This window comes from Jaculus jaculus, chromosome 1, assembly GCF_020740685.1.
Source record: "Jaculus jaculus isolate mJacJac1 chromosome 1, mJacJac1.mat.Y.cur, whole genome shotgun sequence".
NCBI classification, from domain to species: domain Eukaryota; kingdom Metazoa; phylum Chordata; class Mammalia; order Rodentia; family Dipodidae; genus Jaculus; species Jaculus jaculus.
In genome coordinates this window covers 7,744,991-7,771,815 of record NC_059102.1, presented here as the reverse complement: position 1 = coordinate 7,771,815, position 26,825 = coordinate 7,744,991, and the positions used below count along the sequence as shown (strand labels likewise).

The 26,825-nt window shown below is 48.0% G+C and overlaps 1 protein-coding gene and 1 pseudogene across 4 annotated transcripts in view; one reads left to right on the top strand and one right to left on the bottom strand.

The window, feature by feature from the left end:
- Nucleotides 1–637: 637 nt before the first annotated feature.
- Adam12 (ADAM metallopeptidase domain 12) overlaps nt 638–26,825 on the bottom strand; it is a 304,232-nt gene continuing 278,044 nt past the window's right edge. For 3 of the 4 annotated variants that reach the window (XM_045142322.1, XM_045142324.1, XM_045142325.1), the window contains 5 exons: nt 25,312–25,447; nt 24,643–24,754; nt 21,663–21,836; nt 3,940–4,070; nt 638–2,513 (listed from right to left, as the gene is read on the bottom strand). In XM_045142322.1, the coding sequence (XP_044998257.1) occupies nt 2,453–2,513; nt 3,940–4,070; nt 21,663–21,836; nt 24,643–24,754; nt 25,312–25,447 (614 nt within the window). In that variant the 3' untranslated portion in view covers nt 638–2,452. The remainder of the gene's footprint in view (nt 2,514–3,939; nt 4,071–21,662; nt 21,837–24,642; nt 24,755–25,311; nt 25,448–26,825) is intronic. The other variant, XM_045142323.1, reaches the window with a different exon arrangement.
- On the top strand, nt 19,060–19,454 carry LOC101612761 (annotated as a pseudogene).

Below are 26,825 nucleotides of genomic sequence, written 5' to 3'. Positions count from 1 at the left end.
CCATAGGTATAAGTAACAATTTTGGCTTCTATCATTTAAAAGATATAAACAGGGATAGAAATATCTATCCTCCTCCAAAAACAAAAAAAAAAAAAACTAAACAAGAAAACCCTGGCTAATGGTTCCTAACTTACATTAAGGACATTATTGCTAAATATGCTTTGTTTGATAAATGCTGCCTCTTAGAAATATTCCTTTAACATATCATCTGTGTACAGTAAGGGAACAACAAGAGTGGAAAAGTTCTTGCATGGCTCTATAAAAGCAGTTATGGCTGCAGAGATAAGAAGACGTCACCACTGGCAGCCCCAAGTGGCCACTGGTGACGGGACATTAGATCACAGCTTCCTCTAAAATAAGCTCTTCCTGATTCTCTGGAACAAAGGCACAGGGATGATAGAACAAAAAAAAAAAAAAAAAAAAAAAGAGTCTGGTCTAGATCTTTCCACTTACTCCCAACTGGAAGAAGAGCTTGACTGCCAGGCCTAAGTCTTTGGGCACCTAGACGATGATGCCTGCCTAGCGCACCGTAAACATTCTGTAAACCTAGTTTGGCCTTAGTACAATTACCAATATGACATCAGTTCCAGTCATTGCATGAATCTCACCTGTAGTAGTATTGTCTAACATAGTGATACACTTTTAAGAAATAACGGTGTAATAAAGAGATGCATGCTACAGGAGATGGCGTGTGCTCAAGCTGGGTTCCCATTTGTGTGTGCTTGTGGCACGGATTTCTTTATCTGTCCTCAGGAATGCCATGTTGCCTACATACCATGGGGATCATGGCCAAACTTAAAGGCAGTTTTACTTTCTGGAAAACAAACCAAGGTTTTTGGTGCACAGTTTTCTTTCTGCTTCAAGGCACAGGGAAGCTGCTGAAGTGGCCCAGAAGTCGGATGATGAGACACTCACAGTGAGTCCTGTTCACACAGCCCTGCCGGGAGCGAAAGAGGCCCGAGGACCTTCTGCTTGATCTGAGTGTTTTCATATATTTCATGCCATTAGATTCAGGCATCTTAAATGTTTTTGAAATGGTTCCTCAGCCCGACATTAGAGAAGAAAAGGTGAAAGGTTGCCCATCTGAGGCTGCTTGTCATGAATGGATAGGATTGGGAAACTGTGACATTCAGTGGATAGGTTGCAGGAATATTAAAGACTTGGATTCTATCCCTAAAACATCCTTAAGGACTCCTTCCTGCAGTCTAGCTGAGAATGTAGGGTGCCCTAAAGAGAACTAAATGGTAACTCTGTCCAGTGTACTCTAGTAAGGAGAGCAGACATTAGCTGTACCAATGAGGACAGCATTCCATTTGGTTACAGCGTTTGCAAGCACAGGGATTGTGCCTAATTTTTAATAAGTTGAACCTTGCAGTAAAAGGCATTTTTTATCTACGGAGTTGATCGACTAGATCTGGTTACTAGTTCACATCTGAAAATCATTATGGTCTCATAGAAAGCCTCGTCTATCTGTCTGAACAAGGTCATTGTTCTACAGTTGAGAAGACAATGTGGTAATTTGCTTAGCTCTAAAGAGCACAGGAGGACAGAGGTTTGCAGTGCCTGGGCAGTGGCTTCTTGAAACACCACCATCCCCAGTGTAAACATCGTGTGGATGCCAGCACTCTCATGGGGTGGCCAGAGGAGACACTTCACACTTCTGTGCAGCACAAGCCTTGAGCAATAAAACAAATTTCTTCACTCTCCAAACGTGCCCAAGGCTGGTCAGCTCAAGGTGAAATGTCTGCTTGACCGAGGGTTCCAGTCTCCACCTGGTGTGGCCACATTTCAGAATTCCTGTCTGTACCCCAGGTTCTCTCTGAGGCTTCTGGCAATCAGCCAGATCCTTCCTGTTGTCTGGGAGCTTCAAGGTACAGCTGCTGAGGGAGGCCGCTGTCAGCATGTGGGGCCCCGGGGCCTCCCTGAAAACAGTTCGCACAACCTGGACCAGTGAGCCCTTGGCTATGGCCCAAGGCAGGGATTCCAAAACACTCACTGCAGGTTGTAGCTGGGCTCTCCTGAGCTGGGTCTGGCACCCTGACCTCAGCCATAGGTTGATGTAGAGCTGCTTTACCAAAAGGCCTTGATCAGAAAGTAAACGGCTTGTCCAGAATCCCAACAAGCGGGACAGTTCAAGTTCACTGGAATAATAAAAGCACAGCGAGCCTTCCTTCCCGGAAAACCCAGAGATGGTGAAATGCCTCCTACGGCGCACTGCGCTGTGACACACTCTGCATAAATTAATAACTTACAAGTACCTGAGCAAGTAGACAGAGCACCAGAGCCCAGTGCAGCACCAACTGCAGTAGCTCAGAGTTCTGGAAATAACGGTGTCTTAATCATTAAAAAAATGCTAAAAGTTGGTACACTAAAAAAAAAAAAAAATCCCTCCAGCTGGAGTTTAAAGCTAGTGCAAACTTGTGTCCTCACTGTGGAAAAGTTGGCTGGCTTCTCACTTGACGTGGGTGGTGTGGGTGGATCTGGCCGCTTGGTGTAGGGACTTCGGAGCAGGTCTGAATGAAGAGCAATCAAGAGGAGAAAACAAAGTTGTATTCAGGATCCCAAAAGGCACGCTGTAGACCCAGGGGGGCAGGGTGGCTTTGGGGGTCTTCCCTCGCTCTCGGGAGGCTTTCCCAGGCTGAAGCTCACAGCCTACATGTGGGGCTGGAGGGCATGCTAGCTTTTGGGAGGGAATGTAGGTCACATTGGGGACCTTCTCACGGATAAGTTGAGAAGAAGAAGGGCTTCAGTGCAATAGGAAGGCGGACCAAAAAAGGTATTAAATGAAGATTATGACCAAAATATGTCATATACAGGTATGAAAATTGACAAGAGAAAGTTATTACAAATCCCCAAAATTAAAAAAAAAATGAATGTGCAAGACAAGTCCCAAGTCAGCTCGCACTACCACCAATAGCGACTGGTAGTGATAAGCCGGGGTACTATTTGAGGGCATTGTGAAGAGCTCCCCCACATCATGTCCAGTGAAGTAACTTTAAGCCCAATATACAAACCACAACGAAACAGGCAGGGTGCTGTATAATTTTCTATATTGCTGCCATTGGGAACTAAAGCCTTGTCCTGACCCTTTGACCAGTGTCATTGCTAGATTTACTAGGTGACCACATCTCTCCCAGGCCCCACATTCTTCCCACGAGCTGAAGTGAACCACAGTGTCTTCCCTCTCAGTGAAGGAGTGACTTACTGAGCACAGGGCCTGGCCCCAAGTCAGTGCCTTGCATTCTCGGGAGCTCACAAAGTGAGCAACCTGCTACTGCACACATGAGTCAGGACAGTGTTTTGGCTGCAGGTTTAACTGTTTGCTGGCCAGACATGGTGGCTCATACCTAGGGTTTAATGTTGGCCAGGTTGAATGCCACAGTTCCTGGAAACTTGATCTCCTTTGTCATAGCAGGAGCCAGCCCTGGGTTAGCTCCTTGCCTTCAGGCTGTGCTGCCTCACCCCTCTGGAAGGTGGAGGTGCCCAGAGCCGGAGACTGCCTTTAACAGTCACTCAGCTGTGGAGAGCTTCTCTTGGCAGCAGTGCATTCTGCTAACCCTCACTTCCCCATTTTGTCTACCACCTTCCAACCTGGATGAGTGCCTCAAGATCTCAGGACTGGGCAGAGGGATCCTTCATCCTATCACACCACTTTAACTGTCCCTGCCTGTGGTAGACCAGTCTGGGCCTCTGTCCACTGCCACAGCTTTTTTGGGTAGGTACACTGCCTCTGTCTATCTCATCCTCATAGGATCTCTTGGGTGAGTCTTGCAGAGAGCCCTGAGGAGATGTGCATGGCTGTAGCTTACTTAGGTTGACTGCTTCCTACTTATTTTTATATCCTTCCCAGTTGTGGGACTGACAGGGAGTGTGGCCTGACCCTTGACACCTGTACGCCAGCAGCTCAACTGCCCTGCACCGTTGGAGAAAGAGACCCACCTGATGGGTGCTGGGCGCAGCCCAGGCTCTTGCTGCCCTGGGGTCTTCACTAAGGCACTGGTGAGCCGTGAGGTCTTGCTCAGAGGATCGGCAGGCAGAGGTTTCTGAGGAGCACTGGGCTTGCGGAGTCCCTGCAATAGACGTGAGATAAGTCATATGTGAACCCTCAGCTCGGTGGCCAGACATGAACTTGGGAGTCACTTGTCTTCTCAAAAGCAGGATGTGGACAGCAGTGAGTTGCTCAATGGCCCTGGTTCCATTTCCCCAAGTCCCCAAGTATCCTCTCACGGGACAAGGTGGGGTGGGACACGACTTTTGTTAGATTTCTTGACAAAATTTCCCGTAACACTTAAAACATGACCATGGACTTGCACACTCGAGCTCTGAACCCATTGGTGTTGATGGGCCTCGGGGTCAGCTGAGGGCAGGGCTCTCAACACTGTCACCCAGGGGGCAGGTTTTCATTTTCCCACACCTGCAGGAGATTCTTAATGAGAACCTGGTGGAAATCCCTCAAGAATCCCATGAGTGGCCTTCTATTCTCCATAGGACAGATTCAAGGGAATGACGAGGGTGGTCAGTCACTCTTGGCCCATCTGCACAAGGTCAGTATTCCAAATGCCACTTGAATTCTCTGTGTCATGGTCAGATGTTCTTTTACCCAAATACTTGCTATAATTTGTCAGAAGGATCCACGCAGTGGTTTAAAGGGACAAGTAGAGTTCTGTGAGGACACCCAGAAAGTGGCACCATTGGTCAGAGGCTGTAAGGAAGCGCACCGGAGAAGGTGAGCAGATCTGGAATGTGGGGATAATTCTACGCTCGCTCATGTCAGAAGACCTTTGCTCTGAGAATTGTGAGAGTCAACCTGTCTGGGAAGCAGGGGAAATGAGACCCATCTTACAACACTGTTAGGAAGATTCAACATAGTGATGCCTCAGAGGGTCCTATCTGGCCCCAGCCCGGGGGTGCTAATTTCTAGTGGCGTCCACATTTGCACACACCACCGGCTTCAAAAGCTTATGGAAAATAAGAGAAGAGCGGCACACAGACTACTAGCCACACCACAAGCCACCATGCTTCCCAGGGTCCACCCCTTGCTCTCTGGAGCAGAGGACAAGGAAGCCAGTGTCAGTGCCCTTCTGGGGCTTAGGGTGCATCTGGTCGTATGGCACCTTCTGCTCTGGCCTTGGCACCTAAGAAGCATGAAAGGCTCCAGTGGTAGAAGCTGGGACGCTGTCATCACTAGGCACAGCTGGGCACTCTTTCTTAAGGAGGATTCCTGAAGCAACATAGCGAGACTCCTATCTCAAAAGTAAGACAGAACGGAACCACACTGTCGTAGGACTTGGAACTCATCCATGGAGGACTACTGAAAGATTGCTTTGGACGCGTGTTGAACTTCTCAGTACTTCGGGCGCACCTCCCCGCCACGGGGTGTGGCTGAAAGCGCTCAGCGGTAGGGTCTCTGCAGCGCGAGCTGTGAACCTCAGCTGCGGGGACTGTGCCACTGTGAGCCACGGGCAAGTGGGACTGGAAAGAGCCACTGGACAGAAGTGCAAGTGGCACCTCTACGTTAGGTTGTACCAGAGGAAGCATGCGCAGGCCATAGAGTGCAGACTAAAACAAATTAATTCCCCAGCTGGGAGTGCAGCCCACATCATGGGCCTCAGAGTCCAGGCTGCGTGGATTCAGCCAGGCCCTGCACTTGCTCGCTTGTGAGCACATGTGCAGCTTCTGGCTCAGCTGAGCAGAGACAATGACAGCCCTGCCCCCGGGGTTGATGTGATAGGATGGACTCAGGGAAGCACTTAGCACGGGGCCTGGCAGACCGTCCCCCGGGAGAAAGAGTTAGTAGGACGGACCATGACCTCGCCCTCCCGGAGCACCCTGGCCCCGTTCTAGCACACTCTGGTTAATGAGCGAAGGCCTCCGGTCAATTCCATTTCCTATAACAGAGCAGAAACCTATAAGCAAGATACTGTGTATAATGTGAAAAATGAATTCACACTCATAACATGGGAAGACTGAGGGGATGAAATAATTTACTACAAAGTGATACTAATTCTGCGGCTAAGCATGACTAAATATCTAGTCTCGGCAATAAAGATAATGTCAGGTTTTTATTGCGATGCGAAAAAAAGTGAGGTATATGTTACAGTCTGTCACGGAAACTTAGGAGATAATTAGGTTGGCCATTCATTACAGCTTGCCTGAGATATTCTCAATTTATGTTTATGGTCCTGTTATTAATCACATTTTCTCAGATGTGAAGAGAAAGGATACAGCCCCCAAGCAGCTGAGATACTGACAGAAAGTCCTTCCTTTAGATCTGGGGACAGACCAGTCCCCCACCTGCTCACTCTCATCATGGCAAAGACATGGTCTGGATAGAAATACAGAACAGGTCTCATGCAAAGATGATGCCTAGGTTAGGTACTGGCTCCCTGCCAGGCCTAGTGGAGACTGAATGGCCATGGAGCTGTGGGTTGGTCCAGGAGGACGTGCCCTTACTTTTCAGATATTGGGCACAGAGACCTGCATGGAGACCTGGAGCCCGTGAGGTACCGGGAAGAAAGCCCCAGGTTCCTTGTGGCAGTGTCTTCTTAAGCTTGTAACCTGGGTCTCCAGCCACTTGGCTGGAGGAGGTGTCCCAAGGTGCGTCTGGGGGCGAATCTGATTCCAGCCCACAGGAGCGCAGGGCAGCCTGAGCTCTGCGGGTCCTGCTGGGTGCTCGTTCATTTGTGACGGCTGCTTTTCTCTCTCTGCTTTGATTTATGAGCGAGAGCCAGCTTTTCACCTCTGATGGGACTTCCCCTGGATCTGTAAGCTTGAAGTAAATCCCTTCCTCCCATAGACTGAGCCTGGTTTGCACACTCATCCCTGCAGTGTGGAAACTGACTCTGACATGCCTGAACTTTGACCTTGATGGAAGGGGTGAATTTCTGTGATCCCTTTGCTGTTGTTTCTCTTAATATCTTGGCAAAACTCAAAGCCAGGCCTTCTCGGGACCATCCTGGTTACAGAACCTTTGCTAAGAAACGGCTCCAGGTCACTTGCGCTTGATAAATATTTCTTTATATCTATTTCAATTTTAACAAAGTAATAAGGAAGTCACCCCTCACTCTTCCTCTTCTTAACTGCAGGTGTGCTGTGATGTACCGGGTCTCACTTGTCTACTTTCTGCTCTTCTCTTGTTCAAGCAATGATTTCCATTTCAGCTTGTTAAAAAGTAGAGCTGGGCGTGGTGGCACATGCTTTTAATCCCAGCACTCGGGAGGCAGAGGTAGGAGGATTGCCTTGAGTTCAAGGCTACCCTGACACTCCATAGTGAATTCCAGGTCAGCCTGGGCTAGAGTGAGACCCTACCTCAAAAAACAAAACAAAACAAAAAAAAAAGAGCTTGAAAGATAATCATTCAAGAATCCAAGTGGAACCTTGCTGCACTGGCCACTATGGTAAGGAATTCTCAACTGTTATTGGCTGCCACAGGAGCCACAGCAGTGCACATGTCCCCTTTGCGGAGAGCTCTGCAGGAAAGCTGCCAGAGCTGTCACACGGGGCATGGGTGGCATAAACACATCTCACTATACCCAGCCAATCTGTCTCTGGCTAAAAGTCCTGTGGAAATGATGGCTATAGAGAATATGACTATCATTGTTACCAGCCATGATGTAGTCAGTGAAGAACTGACCCGCTTAGTCCTGCTGGGCTTCCACGGCCAGAAATGTGGCAGGCTGGGCCTCTGTGGCCCACTGCTGAAGCCCACTGCCGCTGTTGGACCAAAATACATTTTAAATTGTCCTTAAAATGACAAAGGAGATACATGAGTATAAGAGTAAGGCATTCTCGAACCAAAATGTCAGTGAAAGAGGAAGCCTGGAGAGGGGTAGAGGACACTGGAGGTCTCTGCCCAGCCAGGGAGACCAGAGTCTTGGCTTTGATTCCCTTCCACGGTGAGGAGGGGGGCCTGGAGAGTCAAATGGGAGTCCTAACTTTATAGGTAAGCACCTTAACTGCTAAGCCATGTCTCAAGCCCTGCAATATATACATTTTAATAAAATTATTTATTTATTTATTGGGGGGAAAAGGCAGACAGAGAGAATGGGCATGCTATAGCCTTCAGCCACTGTAAATGAATTCCAGATGCATGTGCCACTTTGTGCACATGACTTTATGTGGTTCTGGGGAATTGAACCCAGGCTGTCAGGCTTTGCAAGCAATTTCTTGCACCATACCACACACACTACACATACTTTACACATACGAACACATGTACACACACCACACATGCTTTACACATGAACACATGTGCATGCACCACACGACACACCACACATACTTTACACACATGCACACACATGTTCATGCACCACATGACACACACCACACATATTTTACACATGAACACAAGTGTGCACGCACACAACATGCACCACACATACTTTACAACATGATCATACATGTGCATGCACACACAAGAACCACACACACTTTACACATATGAACACAGTGCATGCACATACCACACATACTTCACACATATTAACACACATGTACATGCACACAACACACACTTTACACACATGAGCACACACGTGCATGCACACACAACACATACCACACATGAACATGTGTGTGCACACGACATGCACCATGCATAATTTTACACACATGAGCACATGTGCATGCACACACAACATGCATCACACACTTTCCACATATGAACACATGTGTGCATGCACCACAACATGCACCACACATACTTTACACATATAAACACACATGTGTTTGTACCACCTAACATGTACCACACATACTTTACACACACATGAAATATAATAGAGTTGGGTATTTCTAGCTGGTCATCTGGAAGGAATGTTGGATTCCAGTTTTGCACACTCAAATAAGTGGATGGAGTGTCTACATGCAGTAAAATACCAGGCCTGAGATGTGCAGAAAAGCCTCTACCACACCGTAACAATGGCAACAACAAATGGCAGCCAGTGAGAGGGCAAAGGCTGTTATAGAGTGCCCACCTTCCTCACAGGAAGGAGACTGCAGAGGCTAGTTCTTTACCTAGGACACTGGCAAAGAGAACCTCTGAAAACATGTGGGTCTGAGGCAGGGGCAGGAACAGGGCGTCCCTTCAGAGGCAGCTCCACCCGGCCTGTCCAGTGAGAAGAACAGGGCAGGTGTGCTTCTAGAATACCAAAGTAGACATGAGTACATGATGTCATGTCAAAGGACATGCATGAGCCGAGAGTGACCGCAGAGACAGTTGCTAAAATTGAACAGTCTATAGCTATACCACCCTGAATGTGCCTACTTTTGTCTGAAATTGGACAGTCAGAATCTCACTGTTCCCTCTCCTCAGTGAGTGTTAATCTCTTTCCTCAGAGAGGCAGAACAGACTTCTCACCATATTCCAAATGGGGCCATATGGAAGTGTCCTTACCACAGTTACTTCTGGGAAGGAAAGCTGGTTGCAGGGATGGATGACAGGCAGAAGGTTTTCTGTATACCCCTTCATGCTGTGGGCATGTTAACTATAGGCACACACATTCTCCAGCAGCAAATACAAAAGCAGAGGTGTGGGCACCCATTTTTCATGTACACCCTGCACATATACAGCAGCAGAAATGAGCAGAAGAATGTCCCTTCACATTCTCTTAGCACTCAGGTGACTTTCCTGGCAATAATCCAATGCAGGTTCTCTCCAGAGACAGTAATGGAGGTGTCCACTGTGGTACACACCTCTAAAGACAGCTGATGGGTTTGTCATGTGACCATAAGTGTGAGAGGCATGAAACCCAGAGCAGGTCAATTAGTTTATATTGGGCAGGGGACATGGAGCATTAGCCAGACCTGTACCTACATTTTCTAGAAGGAACAGACGCAAACTATCACTAATCCATGCCTTCTTGAATGTGATGGTTCACAGAGTATAACCAACATGTGACAAGCTGGTTTGCACTGTCTAAAGTCTATGTTCATGTGTTTTCTGCAAGTCCATAGTGTCCAAGGGGCAGGACTTCAGTGCGCTGAGACTCACAGCTCCACAGTGCTTCCAGCGGAGGCAGAGCAAATAGACAGAGCTGCAGGCCAGGGCAGCTAGGAGGAAAGGAGGCCTCACGGGAGGATGATGGAGAAACCCAAGAAGACTTGGCCCTGGAGAAAGGCTGTTGGCACAAGGGTGATATCTGAAAAGCCAGAGGTGGACCGGAAGGATGCTCTCCAGGGTCTAAGGTTTGCTGGGGGAAGCAAGGCTGCTGCAGAGATCTGCCTTCTCATCTTGCATCCTCTACAAGAGCACATACTGATGCCTGGACTTTCTATTCTCATCACATATTGGCACTTTTGATGAGTAAGGGGCGAAATCATCATATTTCCAGACTCTGTGACCCTCAGTCAACCACACAGGTGAGAGGGTGCGCACCTCCATGCACACCAAGCCAAATTCACTGCATGGAGGAACCGTTTGGAAGTGTGGGCTCCACCTCTGATGAACCCACCAGTTACATGATTGCCCTAAGATCAGGGTTGAGATTAATTTGATTTGTTCCCACTTACATCCTGTCATGGTGTTGATGATGGGCGGCTGCTGCTTACCAATGACAGCCCCAGGGAGTTACTCATCCCTGTTTTAAGGGGGAAGCAACTTTGGGTCTTCTGGAGGCCCACTGCCTACTTGTGGTCACTTGATTGGACTGGATTGCTCTGGCCCTTTCCAGGGAGAACCTGTCCTAGGCCAGCTGGTCTTGTTTGACAAATGTTGTATGTTAAGTGCAGACACAGGCGGCCGCAGGCTGGAAGCGCGTGGCTGCCCGACATGGAAGTAACCATCCTCCCTGTTCAGAAAATGCCCAGTGGCCATCACTGACGAGGCTGTGGTGTCCACAATGTGGCTCCTCTCACAGCCATGGTTATGAACAATGGCACGTCCAGTTAGGGCGGGGATGACTACAGCTGGACTGTGTTAGGAGCAAAAAGAGAAAGGAACTGCACGGCTCTTCTGGGCCGAGGAGGTTTACAGTGACAGTGGCGCCCACACCCTCATCTCCTTTCTTCTCTGTAGCAAACCTGGAAGACAAATGAAAGAAAACGGGGCCTGCATGCCCGTCTCTCTCTCTATATGTATATGTGTGTGTGTGTATTTTTTTGTTTTTTTGAGGTAGGGTCTCACTCTGGCCTAGGCTGACCTGGAATTCACTATGTAATCTCAGGCTGGCCTGGAACTCATGGCGATCCTCCTACCTCTGCCTCCTAAGGGCTGGGATTAAAGGTGTGCACCACTGTGCCCAGCTGGCCTAAAATATATTAATAGTGGCTATTTCCATTATAGTTTATTTCCTTCCCTCTATCCATCCCTCTGGCTGCACATCCATTCCAAGCCTTCATGTAAAGAAGGTAGGATGATCCCTGTGGTGGTTTGATTCAGGGGTCCCCCATAAACTTTGGTGTTCTGAATGTTAGGTCCCCAGCTGATGGAGATTTGGGAATTAACACCTCCTGTAGGTGGTGTATTGTTGGGGCAGGCTTATGGGTGTTGTAGCCAGTTTCCCCTTGCCAGTGTTTAGCACACACTCCTGCTGCTATTGTCCACCTGATGTTGACCAGGAGGTAAAAGTCTGCTTTATTCCCCTCTGTATTAACAAATTGACACCCACTTGGCATTATGGAGAATAACAAATGCAGGAAAGAGAGGGCCATTGAGTTTGCAATGTGGTCTTGTGTTTTGGAAACGGCCATGGGCAGTGTGAAGCAGGTTTGCTGGATGCCTGCATGGAGACCCCATGGGGCCATGAGGATGAACCGTGGCTTGCAGTAAAGACCCAGTGGAGATGCCGGGACCACGACATGGCTACTAACTAAGGAAAGCTGCCGGCCTGATGAAGTTTTCTGGGACTGGGTGTAGCCTAGCTGGAGGGGCGGAATTGGAACGCCAGAGACTTGCTGCTGGTTAGAATTAGTGGACTTGGAGACTTGTCACTGGCTAGAGTTGTTGGACTTGGAGCTACGAAGTTTTATGTTTGTCCTGTTTAAATCTTGTATTAGTTGAGTATTTCTTTGCCCAATGCCATGTTTTGCAGTGTGAACGTTTATTCTGTGCCATTATGGCTTTGGGGGAGATTTTTTTTTTTTTTTTGGTATTATGACTCAGTTAAAAGTCCTTGGATTATGGGGATGTTTGAACATCATTAGGATTGATAAAAGCTATGGGGACTTTTAAAGTTGGGTGAATGCATTGCATTTTACATCATGGGTGGTTATCAATTTATAAGGACCAAGGGTAGAATGTGGTGGTTTGATTCAGGTGTCCTCCATAAATTTAGGTGTTCTGGATGTTAGGTTCCCTGCTGATGGAGATTAGGGAATTAATGCCTCCTGGAGGCGGTGTATTGTTGGGAACTGGCTTGTGGGTGTTATAGCCAGCTTCCCCTTGTGAATGTTTAGCACACACTCTTCTGCTGCTATGGACCATGTAGTGTTGACCAAGGGATGATGTCCACCCTCTGCTCATGCCATCGTTTTGCCCTGCCATCGTGGAGCTTCCCCTTGAGCCTGTAACCCAACAAAAACCCTTTTCCCCACAAGCGTCTCTCGGTCAGGTGGTTTTTGCCAGCAGCGTGAACCTGACTGTGACAAGCCCCAGCCCTCCCCGTTCCACCTGCTTTGTCACGTGTCGCCTTTTTGTCCTGTCCCCCCACCCCCCGCCCCGAATGGGAACTCATGGTCATAGCAGCAGGTGGAGATGCTTGCAAGTACTCAGCAAATAGTTGGTGCTGGGATTAAAGGCATGCGCCACTACGTCTGGACTTTTTTTTCTTTAAATAACAAAATACGGGCCTGGCGTGGTGGTGCACTCGGGAGGCAGAGGTAGGAGGATTGCTGTGACTTCGAGGCCACCCTGAGACTACATAGTGAATTCCGGACCAGCTTGAACTAGAGTGAGACCCTACCTTGAAAAAACAAAAAAACAAACCCAAAACAAAATCCTATTCTACTGAGAAAGCTAATTGGTTGAGAAAGAGCCTAGATCCCTAGTTCAGTTTTATAGATCACAGAAGAGATTTCCCTTCCTAACATAATCTAGGAAATTAAAGGCTTAAAAAACACAAATAACCCTAAATCAAGTATGGCCACACAGAGGCAGATGACATTCATATTCCATATTTAGAGGCAAAAGATCAAAAGAGTGGAGAGGTGGGTGGTGAGCTGAGGCCCTGGCAAGCTCAGCTTTTCCGAAGAACTACTAAACTCAAGATACCACTTTTGGCCTGTCAGGATCGGAGCACATGGAGTCTGACAGTGGAAAATTATGTTTCGATCAGATCATCGTAGCCCTGTCTCCCCTAGACATAATTTTCTGTGAGCTGAGAAATTTATTTCTTAGCTAGAACATTGAGCATCTTTTTATTTAAACGTTAAGTAACTATTAATCCAGTACAACTGAATAGAGTGCACAAAGATTTCAGCTGGCCTGTCCTGGGAGATTCCCTGAAGGCCTGACTTCCCTTCCTCCAGGAATAAAGTTAGGCATCCTGGGGCTGACCATTTAGGAAACTCAGTTTCTTGTCTTTTGAGCATCATACATTTTTTTAAACATTCATATTTAGTCCCTCTATTGTCAGACAGGACAATTGGTCCTTGCCCAAGTTTGAGGATCCTGGGTGGCATTTTGTCCCTCAGCTGCCCCCACTTCCCAAGACAGATGGTTCTGCCAGCTACTCTCTCCTCCTCCTCCTCTCAGGAGCTGCCCTTGCTATGTTTGTAGGCCTCAGGGTAAAGGCAGCCACACCTACCAATCTCCAGAAGACCAGGGGCCTGCCCGAGGCTGTGGCGGCTAACAGGCATGGCTGAGGGCTCGTGTAGAGAGGAAAACTATCGCCAATGTCAGTCCCTTAGAGAGCCTGGCCCACCAGGGTTTGAGAACTCCCCTGTCTCAGTTCCCAGAGCAGGTCCAGGGCCCACCTCCCTCTCAAAAGCCAGCTCAGTGCACTTCCCAAATGCTCTACAAAGTCCAGAGAGTTGGTGCCTCCCCACACCATGCTTGGCTGCAGGACTGCCTTGTGTCCTCCTCAAGGCGGAGGTGCTGCTCAGTGAAGCCCTTTCAGAGCCCTTCTGCAGACATGTGCTTGGCTGCTCCTGCATTTTCTTCACTTGATGCATGGAACTATTTTCATAAAAAGAAAATCATACAGTGGGGCTGGGGATGGCTCAGTAGGTAAACTGCTTGTTGCACATGCATAAGGACCTGAGTTTGGACCCCCTGTTCCCCCATACAGTGCTACAAGTGCTAAGCATGGTGGGCACAAGCCTGCAATCCCAGTGCTGGGGAGGATCCCCGGGGCAGGCTGGTTAGCTGGACTAGCTGAACTGGTGAGCTCAGGGTTCACTGTGAGGTCCTGTCTCAATACAGGATGGAGAGCGGTAGAGGAAGACACCTGCATCAACCGTCTTTCTGCCTCTGTAGACACACAGGCCCATCCATACCCACAGGACAGGCATACAAATATATGTACACACATCACACACACAGAATGTATACTGAAATTACTGTAGAGTAAAATTAGCTTTCTTTGGGTGCAACATTCAATGATTCAGCGTGATATACCTTACGCGGAGACTCCTCAGACCAACTCCTAGTGCCCTTGTCGCCCCTGTGTCGCCTTCCCCCTTCTTCCCTTCGAGAGCCTGACGTGCGCTCTACCCAGCAGCACTTGTTACAGAGCAGCCCCGGGGCTTCCAACGGGCTTTGCAGATGCAAACACACACCAGCTTGTCTCATCTCCCCTTCTTAGCTGCAAGGCTCTGGTGGAGTGCAGATCCAAGATATGAACCAGGATCTGTGCACATTGAACACAAAGTAGAGAAAACACATGCTATCATGCTTTCTGCCTACCCACACAATTGTAGGGGGTGGACGCCCCTTTGACATCTTCTCTTATTGATTTGTTTTTTAACATTTATTTATGAGAGAGAGAGAGAGAGAGAGAGAGAGAGAATAGGTGCACTAGAGCCTCTAGATACTGAAAACAAATTCCAGACACATGTGCTACCATATGCATCTGGCTTACATGGACACTGGGGAATTCAACCTGGGTCCTCAGGCTTTGCAGGCAACCACCTTAATTGCTAAGACATCCCTCCAACCCCAGTCTATAATTTTTTAAAAAATCAAGCATTTTCTGGGGCTGGAGAAATGGCCTAGCAGTTAAGGCATTTGCCTGCAAAGCCAAAGGATCCTGATTCAATTCTCAAGGACCCATGTAAGCCAGATGCACAAGGGGGCGCATGCATCTGCAGTTCCTTTGCAGTGGCTGGAGGCCCTGGCATGCCCATTCTCTCTCTCTCTCTCTCTCTCTCTCCCTCTTTCTCCCTTTCAAATAAATAAATAAATTTAAAAAATCAAGCATTTTCTGGAAGGTGAGGTGGATCACGTTTATGGTCGTGTCTTCTTCTCCCCTGGAATGTTCACATGGTGAATTTGGACAAGTGAAACAGCATCAGTGATGTGGCTGTGTGCCGTCACACGGTGTGGGACAGCGCCTGGGAAGCTGCAGTGTAAACATCAGTGGAGACAATTCACGCTGCCAGGAGGAGCTGCCGCCAGATCCTCCCCACACCTGCATGGAGTTGGTCCAGGGCCCTGCATGGGATGGCACTTAATCTGTATCACATGCCCCAGGAAGGCCCCTGGCCCCAGCAGCCTGGAATGAGGAATGTGCCGTTTCAATGCCTCCTGGTTGAAGGGTAAGGGTCTTAGTGGGCCGCTGCTTCCAAGAAAGTGTTGACGGGCGCTTTACCGTTGGCACTCACAGCTGACGGAGGAAAGATACCAGCAGGTAGAACCAGCTCTTCTCTTGTCACATGATCTGTGAGTTGGTCCCAGTCTGACACTGTTGGACAGGTGGCTGCTTAAGGCAGGAATCAGAGTGTCAGTGTGGGGGAACCCATAGGGTGACGCTTATGGGCTCTGAAAACACCTGAAGTGTGAGCGCCCCACGCTGAGTGTTGGGGTAGTTCCTGGGGTTCACAGCTCTCGTCAGATTCTCAAATTAAGTTCACAGTCCTGAAAAGTTTATGGAGTGCTGTTGCCTTGGCAGGTGATCCCGAGACAGGTTGGAAAACAAACAGAGAAGATGGAACTGTCAATTGAACAAACCAACTGAAGATATTCTGTGTGGATCTTAACGGGTAATAAAAGTGGGAGAGGACTTTGTAAGTGTGAAAAGAAAGAGAAATTATGAGAGATAAATCAGTATAGTATTCAAAACCAGAGGCTTGCCATGACAAAAAGATAAAATTACAATAATTTTCATAAATTATGTTTTAAAAAAAGAAACATGTTAGGAAGAAAAACTACTTCAGTACTAGAAAAACCCCCATAGGATAGGAGCAGATAATTGACAGAACACACGCAGTTAACAGCAGTGTTGCAGGAACTGCTGGTACGAACTTGTCACCGCAGTGATGTCATGCTCCGGCTTGAAGCTGGCCATGGCGGAGTCTTTACGGCACAGAGATGAGCTGCCAGACTTTTTTTTTCCAAGCCAGTTGACTAATTCACCATTGTTTGCTTCATATACATAAAATTCGAGGATCCCAGTAGTTAAAGAAATACCATGAGGTCTGACAAGTGGTGATAAGCATGTCTAACGCAATCCCCCTTGCCAATGAAAACAGAACATTCACAAAGCAATGGATGGAAGACTGAAAACCGGACAAAGACAGACAGACTGGCTAGTGACCTCAAGACTCAAGGAACCACCGGCGGTGGGTCTGTCTGTGTGACCACCAGGGCCCAGGCAAGATACGTAAAGGAAAAACGAAACAAACATAAAACACATGAGCACATGGGATCTGAAGTAACTAGACGGCACCACAGAGATGAAAACAGAAACACGCCCACGAAGGAAGAGTCTCCCCTCTACAGCCCAATGCCGGGAGGAGGGGCCTGTAAAGAAACAATTTGACCCTGAAGACCTCACTCCAGCTCAACACCACACAGCACCCCTTCCTTCCTAAAACATCGGGCACATTCCTTCCTGGGCAGAGACCATGAGCATAATGCAGAAGAAGGCAGATGACGGCTTTTTGCTCGGATGTTACTGCAGTCAGGTTTGCGTTGCTGGGACAAATCATTCAACCAAGAGCAGCTTATGGGAAAAAGAGGTTTATTTTGGCTTACAGGCTCGTGGGGAAGCTCTACGATGGCAGGGAAAATGATGGCATGAGCAGAGGGTGGACATCACCCCTTGGCCAACACAAGGTGGACAATAGCAACAGGAAAGTGTGCCCAACACTGGCAAGGGGAAACTGGCTATAACACCCATAAGCCCGTCCCCAACAATACACTCCCTCCAGGAGGCGTTAATTCCCAAATCTCCATCAGCTGGGAACTTAGCTTTCAGAACACCTGAGTTTATGGGGGACACCTGAATCAAACCACCACAGGTGCCAGAAGAAGAAACAGTTGACCCAGAAGTCTACATGCAGCAAAAATACCCTTCACAAACAGAGGCAAACTAAAGCCATTCTCAGGAGCAGGGAACTGAATTATGTGTCACCAATAGGCTTACGTTAGAGAATGTAAAAGGAGCTTGGTTTTTCAGGCAGAAGGGAAATGATGAAATGTGGAATACCAGGAGTCAGGAAAGAACAGAAAAGACAAACCTATGAGCACATACAGTTGATTTTGAGGTTTAAAGAATTATATTTGGGGCTGGGGAGATGGCTCAGTGGGAAAGCACTTGCCGTGCAAGTTTTGAGTACTTGGGTTTGGATTTCCAGATCCCATGTAAGAGCTGTGGTGGGCTTCTGTAATCTCAGCATGCCTGTGGAGACAGGAGAACGTCCCAGAAGCTCACAGACCAGCTAGCCTGCGGAACAGAGTGGCGAACACAAGATTTCACTTTGAACAAGGTGGAAAGTGAGAAGCAACATCAAGTGGTTCTGTGGCCTCCACACTGTGGCTCGTGAGCGCCCACATTCATACTCATGACACCCCACCACACACCGAAAGACCCATTTAACTGAAAGCAAAACGTGCATCATCTGAAGTGGTTCTCAAAATACATGAAAAGGTGCTATGTGTAAGACAGGCTATAAAGAAACAGCTCTCAGAGCTTGGAGATCCACACTCCTCCTGCAGTGAAAAATGTTGACACGAGGCTGTGGTGACATATGTAAATTTTTATAAATGTGGTCTATTTCCACCAAGGTTATTTTGTCCTGCAAAAGACAGCACTCTGGGGTCAGGGAGATTTCTCGGTGGTTGAAGGCACTTACTTGCAAACTATGATGGCCTGGTTTCAATTCCCCAGTTTCCATGTAAAGTCAGGTACAGAAAATGACACAAGCATCTAGAGTTCATTTGCAGTGGCAAGAGGCCCTGGTACACCCATACTCACTCTCTCTGTCTGCCTCTCTCTGTCATTACTTTTATTAATATTTTCTTAAATTTTTTGTTTATTTATTTGAGAGCAACAGGGAGAGAGAGAGAGAGAGAGAGAGAGAGAGAGGGAATGCGAATGGGCGCGCCAGGGCCTCCAGCCACTGCAAACAAACTCCAGACGCGTGCGCCCCCTTGTGCATCTGGCTAACATGGGTCCTGGGGAATTGAGCCTCAAACTGGGGTCCTTAGGCTTCACAGGCAAGCACTTAACTGCTAAGCCATCTCTGCAGCCCTACTTTTATTAATATTTAATAAAGATATTGAAAATGAAGACAGCACTGTTTGGTAACGTGACCACAGGGATTCCTGTCTGGTTGATAGAAGTCAAGAGTGCTGCCAGACTTCTCCCGACGCACTGGGACGTCCCACACGATCGAGGTGACCAGCCCTAAATATCACAGGCAGAGGCTGAGAAGCCCTGCTCCAGAGAAAGCACTCAAGAATCTATAAAGAGACAACTTTACATTTAAATCAATCTGAAATGCTAAGAAATGTTCAGCTAAACCACAGGAATACAGGAGGAGGCATAATGAAGCAAAAATCAGAGGGACAAATATTACATAGGATTAAATCTTCATGTGAATAATCACGTCAAATGTAAGATAAGCACATCTATTAAGAGATAGTGGCTCTTTCTCTTCAACGAGGCAGTGGATGCCAAGATGCAGCTCTCTGTGAAGACCCTGACAGGCAAGACCGTCGCCCTCGAGGCTGCTCCCAGGGATACCACTGGGAACGTCAAGGTCAAGATCCAGGCATCCTGCCTGACCAGCAGGTGATCTTCCCTGGCAAGCGGCTGGAGGGTGGCTGCACTCTCTCCGACTATAGCACCCAGAAGGGGTCCACCCTGCCCCCGGTGCCGCGCCTGCACGGTGGCATCACTGAGCCCTCCTGGCGCCAGCTTTCCCAGATGGGCAACCGTGGCAAGATTATCTATCGGCTGCCAGTGCTACGCTCTTCTGCACCAGTGTGCTGTCAACTGTGGGAAGAAAAGGTATGGCCACCCCAACAACCTTCGCCCCAAGAAGAAGGTCAAGTAAAGCCATGGCCTTGGGGCCCTAACAAATCCCCTTATGTTAACTGCAGCAAAAAACAAAACAAACAAACAGATAGTGGCTGGCAGAATGAATGACTCAAACCTGTCGCCCACACAGATGCTGTTTACATACTGAAACCACAAATATAATGGCCAACATGCCAACGTAGATTAAGAATGAAACGCTAGAAAGACTTTGTAAACACAGGAAGAAACTACTGTGAGCACATTACTATCAGATGAAGCGGGCTCAGAACAAAGGTGACCCAAGTAAACATGGCCAGTCCACACTGACACACGGGCCTTCCGACCCCCAAGAAGACACACCAATCCTAATTCTCGTTTTTAAATGGGGGGCTTGGAGGTTTTTCTTTTGGTCTGTTCTTTTATTTGTTTGGCATTGGGTTTGGTTTATTTGTTGTTTTCTTTTGCATGTGAGTGTGTGGTATGCACGTGTGCTCATGTCCGTGTGGGCATATGCGTGTTCTGGACATAACATGATTCCCTCTTGGAGCAGAGGGAGCCTTGGCCCGGTTGCCATGACAACTCTAAAAGAACAATACAGTGACAGCCGCGTCTATGGCAATCATGGAGCTAGTGATACTCCCTAGAAGGAGAAGGGAGGGTCACAAGACCTTCCCCTGGGATTCCAGCTTTTGTTCCCTCCTGCCTCCCCCCAGCTGTAAGTGCAACCATCCCAATCCTGTGCATTATGAATAACAGAACTTCAACACACTTGCAGCAAAGACATCTGGCCTGACATACTTCACCGTTCCTCTTGGTGACTGGACAGACTACTGGACAGAAAGGAATGGAGACAGTCACGTGATAGAAACAATGTATGAATGGTCTGACAAGCATCTCACTGACATGAGTCTTTAAATGGTTGGACTGTTTTTCAATGCAGTAATTATTTCACTTCTGTATCTTTCCTACCGGAATAAAGAAGTTCAAAACTTCACAAAAGAGCTCTTTATAAAGCAAAATTAAACACATCACACATGTCTAGTGACTGGCAGGTACTTCAAAGGTTATTCCATAGTCGAGCAGAGTGCTACTGTTAAAGAGCGTTTTATGGTCTTTGTGATGTCATGACCTATGGGAATGATTTTTTGTTGCTTTTTTGAAGCAGAGTCTCTCACTGTAGCCCAGGCTAACCTGGAACTTGCTCTGTAGCCAAGGCTGGCCTTGAGTGCATGGTGATTCTCCTACCTTAGCCTCCCAAATGTTAAGATTAAAGGCATGCATCACCACGCCCAACTGGGAATGATTTTTTTTAAGGCAGAAACACATTATATAAAGTTGTGTGGGGCTGGAGAGATGGCTTATCAGTTAAGGCACTTGCCTGCTAAGTCTAAGGACCCAGCTTAGATTCCCCAGGACCCACATAAGCCAGATGCACAAGGTGGCACATGAGTCTGGAGTTAGTTTGCAATGGATGGAGGCCCTGGTGCACCCCTTCTCTGTTTCGCTCTCTCTCAAAACAAGTAAATAAAGTAAAAATAAAGTTGTGTGCATAAACACTATAACATAAACATATTAAATATGTAATTATAAATATATAAAAATGCTAGATGAAAATATGACAGCTGTAGAAGATTACTTTTTGTGTTTTCATTTGCTTGTTTTTTCCTCCCTTTTCATTTTCTATTATAAAATGTCACACTCATGGGTAAAACTGTTATTTCCAAAAACACCATAAAACTATAAAAATAAAAATTGTTTTAAAATGAATTTACTTATCATTCATCATCAGTAGATGATGTTAGGGTCTAAAACTTCTCAGGTGCAAATGGGTCACAAGCGAAGAAAATTTTAAGTCTTGGTTTAGATGGTAAGTTATGTGGGCATCGAAACTACTCTGAACATTTTAAAAGTTACTAATAAGTTAAGACACATCAACCTTTCCTATACTTGAGGCTCTTTGGTAAACACTCTTGTAGATTATCTCAGTTAAAATGTTAGTAACTGGCGGGTGTGGTGCATGCCTTTAGGCCCAGCTCTTGTGAGGTAGAGGTAGGAGGATCACCGTGAGCTCCAGGCCAGTGTGAGAATACAAAGTGAATTCCAGGTCAGCCTGAGCTAGAGTGAGACTCTACCAAACTGACAAACAAAAACATGTGAATAACTGTATTATTTCCATTTGGTACAGTCGCTAAGAACACATATTAGCAAGTAGCAAAGTAGGGCTTTGAGTTACATCCCGTCACATCACTGGAGGCCTACCTGGGCCTGCTTGAGTGCAGGGTTGGCAGGCAGGGGTCTGGCAGGGCCGCTAGGTGCCCGTGGGGCCGGGTGGAGCGGCGGGAGCACCCGCTGAGGTGACTGGGGCTGAGGGATGGCTCGGGTACTGAGGGGTCTGCTGATGTCAACGCTCGGACACTGCAGTGGCCTCCTGTCCTGCAAGGTCAAAGCAGACAGCGTGTGTGATATGTTTTACAAGTGTCAGTAACTTCCAAGGAGAAGGCAGTGATGTGCTGGCTCCTTGGGGGCAGCTGAGGGGTTCAAGAGAAGGGCACTGTACTTTCCTATATTACACTTCAGCGTTTCAAATGACCCCTAGTTGGGCATGGTGGCACATGCCTTTAATCCCAGTGGCACATGCCTTTACTCCCAAGACTTAGGAGGCTGAAATAGGAGAACTGCTGTGAGTTCAAGGCCAGCCTGGGCTAGAGGGAAAGCCTACCTTGAAAAACAAACAAAAAATAGTCAACATAGGAAACCAAATTATGTATCCTTCAAAACCATCCAGAAAAGAGGATAGATTTTTACTTAGATTTTTTTACCAACCCTGTAATTATAGCCTTCAGGAGGGAGCGAAAGGAGGGTAGAAGCCAGCTGGGGCTACATAGCAAGACCCTGTCTCAACCAATCCATCAATGAAACTTATTTAATTAACAAGAACTACAAGACACTTGAGGAAGTACCAAGCGTGAAGACACAGGCTGGGTCACAGGGAAATGACAAAGGTGTGAGCTTAAGTGTGCACAGGCCAAGTTTGACCCAGCTGCCAGGGGTGGGGGGGTCAAGACTCGGGCAAGGCCAGCCCTGTGTCTGGGGATACTGGCCCGAGTGTTTCTCTTGTGCTTCAGGCAGACCACAGCAGATGCAGGTGGCCCCATCCTTCATGCCCCTATGCCTCCCTTTCTCCCTCATTCCTTCCCTTCCTCCCCTTTTAAATACATAGTTTTTATTTTTGGGGGGAGGATTTTTTATTTATGAGGGAGGAGAGAGAGAGAAAGGGGAGGGAGGGAGGGAGGGAGGGAGGGAGAGGATGGGCGCACCAAGGCCCTACTGCCACTGCGACCAACTCCAGGCACACATGCTACTTTGTACGTCTGCCTTTACCTGGATACTGGGGACTCAAACCCAGGCCAGCAGGCTTTTCAAGCAAGTGCCCTTAACCACTGAACCATCTCTCCAGATCTAATTTTTTTTAATTTAATTTATTTATTTACTTATTTGAGAGCGACAGACACAGAGAGAAAGACAGAGGGAGAGAGAGAGAATGGGCGCGCCAGAGCTTCCAGCCTCTGCAAACAAACTCCAGACGTGTGCGCCCCCTTGTGCATCTGGCTAACGTGGGACCTGGGGAACCGAGCCTCGAACTGGGGTCCTTAGGCTTCACAGGCAAGCGCTTAACCGCTACGCCATCTCTCCAGCCCCCTTCCTCCCCTTTTAAAAATAACTCCATTGAGGGATAATTGACATCTAATTAATTGCATGTATTTAGTTTGGGTTTTTAATTTTCTTTATACACTATGTGGCCCAGGTTGACCTTGAACTCAAGATCCTCCCAAGTACTGGGGCTGGCTTGACCGGTTCTTACCCCCAGGAAGCCATCAGAACAAGGCGAGCACGGACATGTCTCTCACCACCGAGTTTCCTGTCACTCTTGCCTCTCCTGCTTCCCTCCGGTGGTCCCGGCATGCACTAGGGTGCTTATGCATTTGCATGTTTGAAAGCTGCATAGAACCAGCAGCGTGGAGTATGAGCTCTGGTTCCTTTTGCTTGGAATGCTAATTGAGATTTATTCTCGATGTTATATTTTATCAGTGACTGATTTCTTCTTATTGCTAAGTAGAAAACCACTGTGTGCCACTGTTTATCCTTTTACCTGCTGATGGATATTTGGGTCATTTCCCCTTTTTAACTCAGGCTTTTGCATCTCATAAAGCATGCCACTGGAGCCTGTGGTTCCAGGTTTGGAAATGAAGGATGCAAGGCTTATCAGGAAGAATGGCTGCTTCTTTGAACATCTACCCTTTACTTTTTGGGTCAAGGGCAGTAAAACAATATATTGCTTGTTGAACATATGACAATTGCTTTTGAATCATTCCTTACTTGTTGACATCTGTCTTTTTCCTGTTATAAAATCTGGTCCCTTTCACTGAATGAGTTTGTGTTAGCAGACATTGTATTGTTGTGACCCACTGCCCAACATAAACAACCAAAGAGGAGAAAAGATTATTCAGGCCCTTGGCTTCACAGGCAGCAGTGGAAGTATGTGGCAATTTCTTCACTTCATGGTGGACAGGAAACAGAGGAAGAGACTGGGGACCCTGGCATCTATATCCTTCATCCAGGCTTCACCTCCTAAAGTTTCCATCACCTACCACACAAACCTTCAATACAAGGGTCTGAGTGTATGTGGGGGAAGGGGACATGTCAGATTCAGAGTTCAGTAATAGAATTCCATATTGAAGAATTCCTGTGGATACACAGAGATCAATGGAGTCAGCAGGGACCAGGCAGTATTTTGGGTTAAGGATCTGGCTCTGAAAGAACAGAGTGAAGAGCGCTAACACAGCTCTGGGTTAGAGCAGAACAGGCAAACACAGGGTTTAGTAAAGCTCAGAGGAGGCTGGAGAGCTCACCCAAATGCAGCTGGTGGCCCTTGGAAGCTGCAGGAGGGGCCCCGTGTCAGAAGCCAGCTGCAGAGACCCAGCCGGCTGTTGGGTACATGGCCGATCCCAGTGACAAGGGTCCCGGCTTGCAGTGAACACACACCAAGCCATGTGGGACATGGACTGTCTCATGGGGATCTAGTGAGGCTTCTAAGAGGCCACTCTGGGACCTGGTTCCAGGCCCTGACTACCTCCGGGACCCTGGGTCAGTAAGTTCTGCTGGCACCGAGGGCGCTGACAGGGTAGTTTCACCAGAGGCGTCCCACGCACGCGCACAGCCTCCTGTTTGCCCAGCTTACCTTATGGGTGCTGGAGTGTGCCGCTCTGCTGGTCAGCAGGCCTTTTCCGAGCTGGGCCAGGTGAGCCTGGCCGGGGCGGGAGCTTCTGGAGGTCCGGGAAGGGCGCACACACCTGCAAGGCACCCCACATGGCAAGCTGACCCACGCGGTTTCCCCTTTTCCTTGCCTTAACTTCTCAAACTTGTTCCTAGGGGCACTCTGAATCTAACTTACTCATCATCTCAATGTGATGAACATGCACAGGGAAGATGATCTGACACACCCGGGAAATGAACACATCATCGCCCCTTAGCCCCTGCATTGTGTCCAATGCGTGTATGGACGTGCAGCTGTGGGGCACGTGGGGCGTCCTGTGGGGCGCCAGTGTTTCAGCAGTGGCGTCTCCAAGTGTGCTTGAACCGAAACCTATCCCGTCTGATGAAAACACCCTGTCTTGTGAAAATCATGAAAGCAAGGATGGGTGAAGACACATTGGTGAAATTCACCAACACCTGCCTGGCTACGTAGCAGCCGCACCTTGTTGAACAGAGAATAAGAGGCGGCTGGCCCCGCAGAGCCCTCGCACCCCCCGAAAAAAGCAAAAGCAAACAAATCCAAGAGGGCCAGAAAAGCTGCCTCTTTCTCTGCTGAAGACCAGTGGGAAGCAGACTGTTGACCATGATGCGATACCTCAGTTTCTCTATGGTGGTTTTCTTATGCGTGAATAGCAGTCGTATCAGGGGCTTCCTCTTCAGATAGACCACAAACCCAGCTGCGAGCAGACACAAGAGGCTCACCAGAATTCCTACGGTCAAGCCTTGGTTATCTGAAACAAAACACGTTTGACTCATGGGAGGAGGCAGTTATAATAAAATACGAGACACATCACACGGTGACATTTATGGCCAAGCAAACTTTGAAGGAATAAACAGAAATGGAGTGAGTAAATCCAAGACTGACGTACTCATAAATCTGCCTGGCTTCAAAGGTCGTGTTTGAGGTCCCAGCTACGCTTCCATCATTCACTGACAACTCTGGAGCTATGCAGGGACACAATAGGGGGTGGCCTTGGCTGGACCACATAGACTCCCCAGAGCATGACAACAGCAGAGCCAACCATGTAGCCACGGGAAGTTCCCAGAGCCACCTGGTCAGAATCAGAGGCTCCCAAACTGCCATCTCCCCAGCGCTCCCTACGACTCTGCCCCCATGACCTTTCTGCTCAACTATCAGCTTTTATCCCCTCTCCTCCTTCCCTGCCCTCGGCCCTGCTGATTGAATCTCTTTGTGTCTGAAAGACCCAAATTACAGCGTGAAAAAGAACAATCAAGGCCTAAATGAAGTAGCCTGGGTTGGTTTTGTTACGTTGGGGACTAAACAACACAACCTCTGGTTGCATAGTCCTTTCTCTGGAGGGTTTTCTCTATGAAAACACCTCCGTTGTTGAGTTGAAGGCCCTTTATTGAGCACCTGGAAGGAAGAGCATTGCAAACCACCAGGCTGGCTGAAATGCTGGCTGCAGGTTGACCGGGGAGACTGGAGATGCTAGGAAGTAGAGAATAGTTGTTTGGAATTTCATCCAGTTCGTGAAGAAGTCCTGAAGGACAGGATCCCAGATGGTCCGAACCCCCTCCCCTGCCCCTGGGTAGGCTGAGCTGCCTGCGGTAAGTGTGCACAGTCCTCGCTGCCTACTGGTGACAGCCATGACAGAGCATCAGCTACCCAGGCCGCCCCGCCCTGCCTTCCCCGAGCACCGAGCGCCGAGTGCCGCAGATCTGAGCAGCAGCGCCCACTGCGAGCAAGATGCTTTCTCGCCCTCTGTCTCTGCAGTTATCCTCAGCCCATGTTTTCTCTCGGTGCTCCTGGACAGTCTTAATTCATTTATTTTGTATAACTTTTGGCTTCCTGGCCCCAAAGCCATTCTTTCTTTCATGAGGGTTATGAAATATATTTTATTTTCAAATAACTTTTTCCTATTTTATGTTATTCATTCATTCAGTTGGACAGGGTCTTGCTCTGTAGTCCACATGAGCCTGTAACTCATCATGTTGCCCAGGCTAGAAAGTGCCAAACATGTATCTAGAACAACCAGGAAGGGTAGAAGTATACTTTTGTGACTTTTGGTCTTGGGGTGCTGAGGAGCAATCACAGGGCCTCAAGCATACTAGACTAGACCTTCAGAACTGTGTTTTGTGATTCTAAGT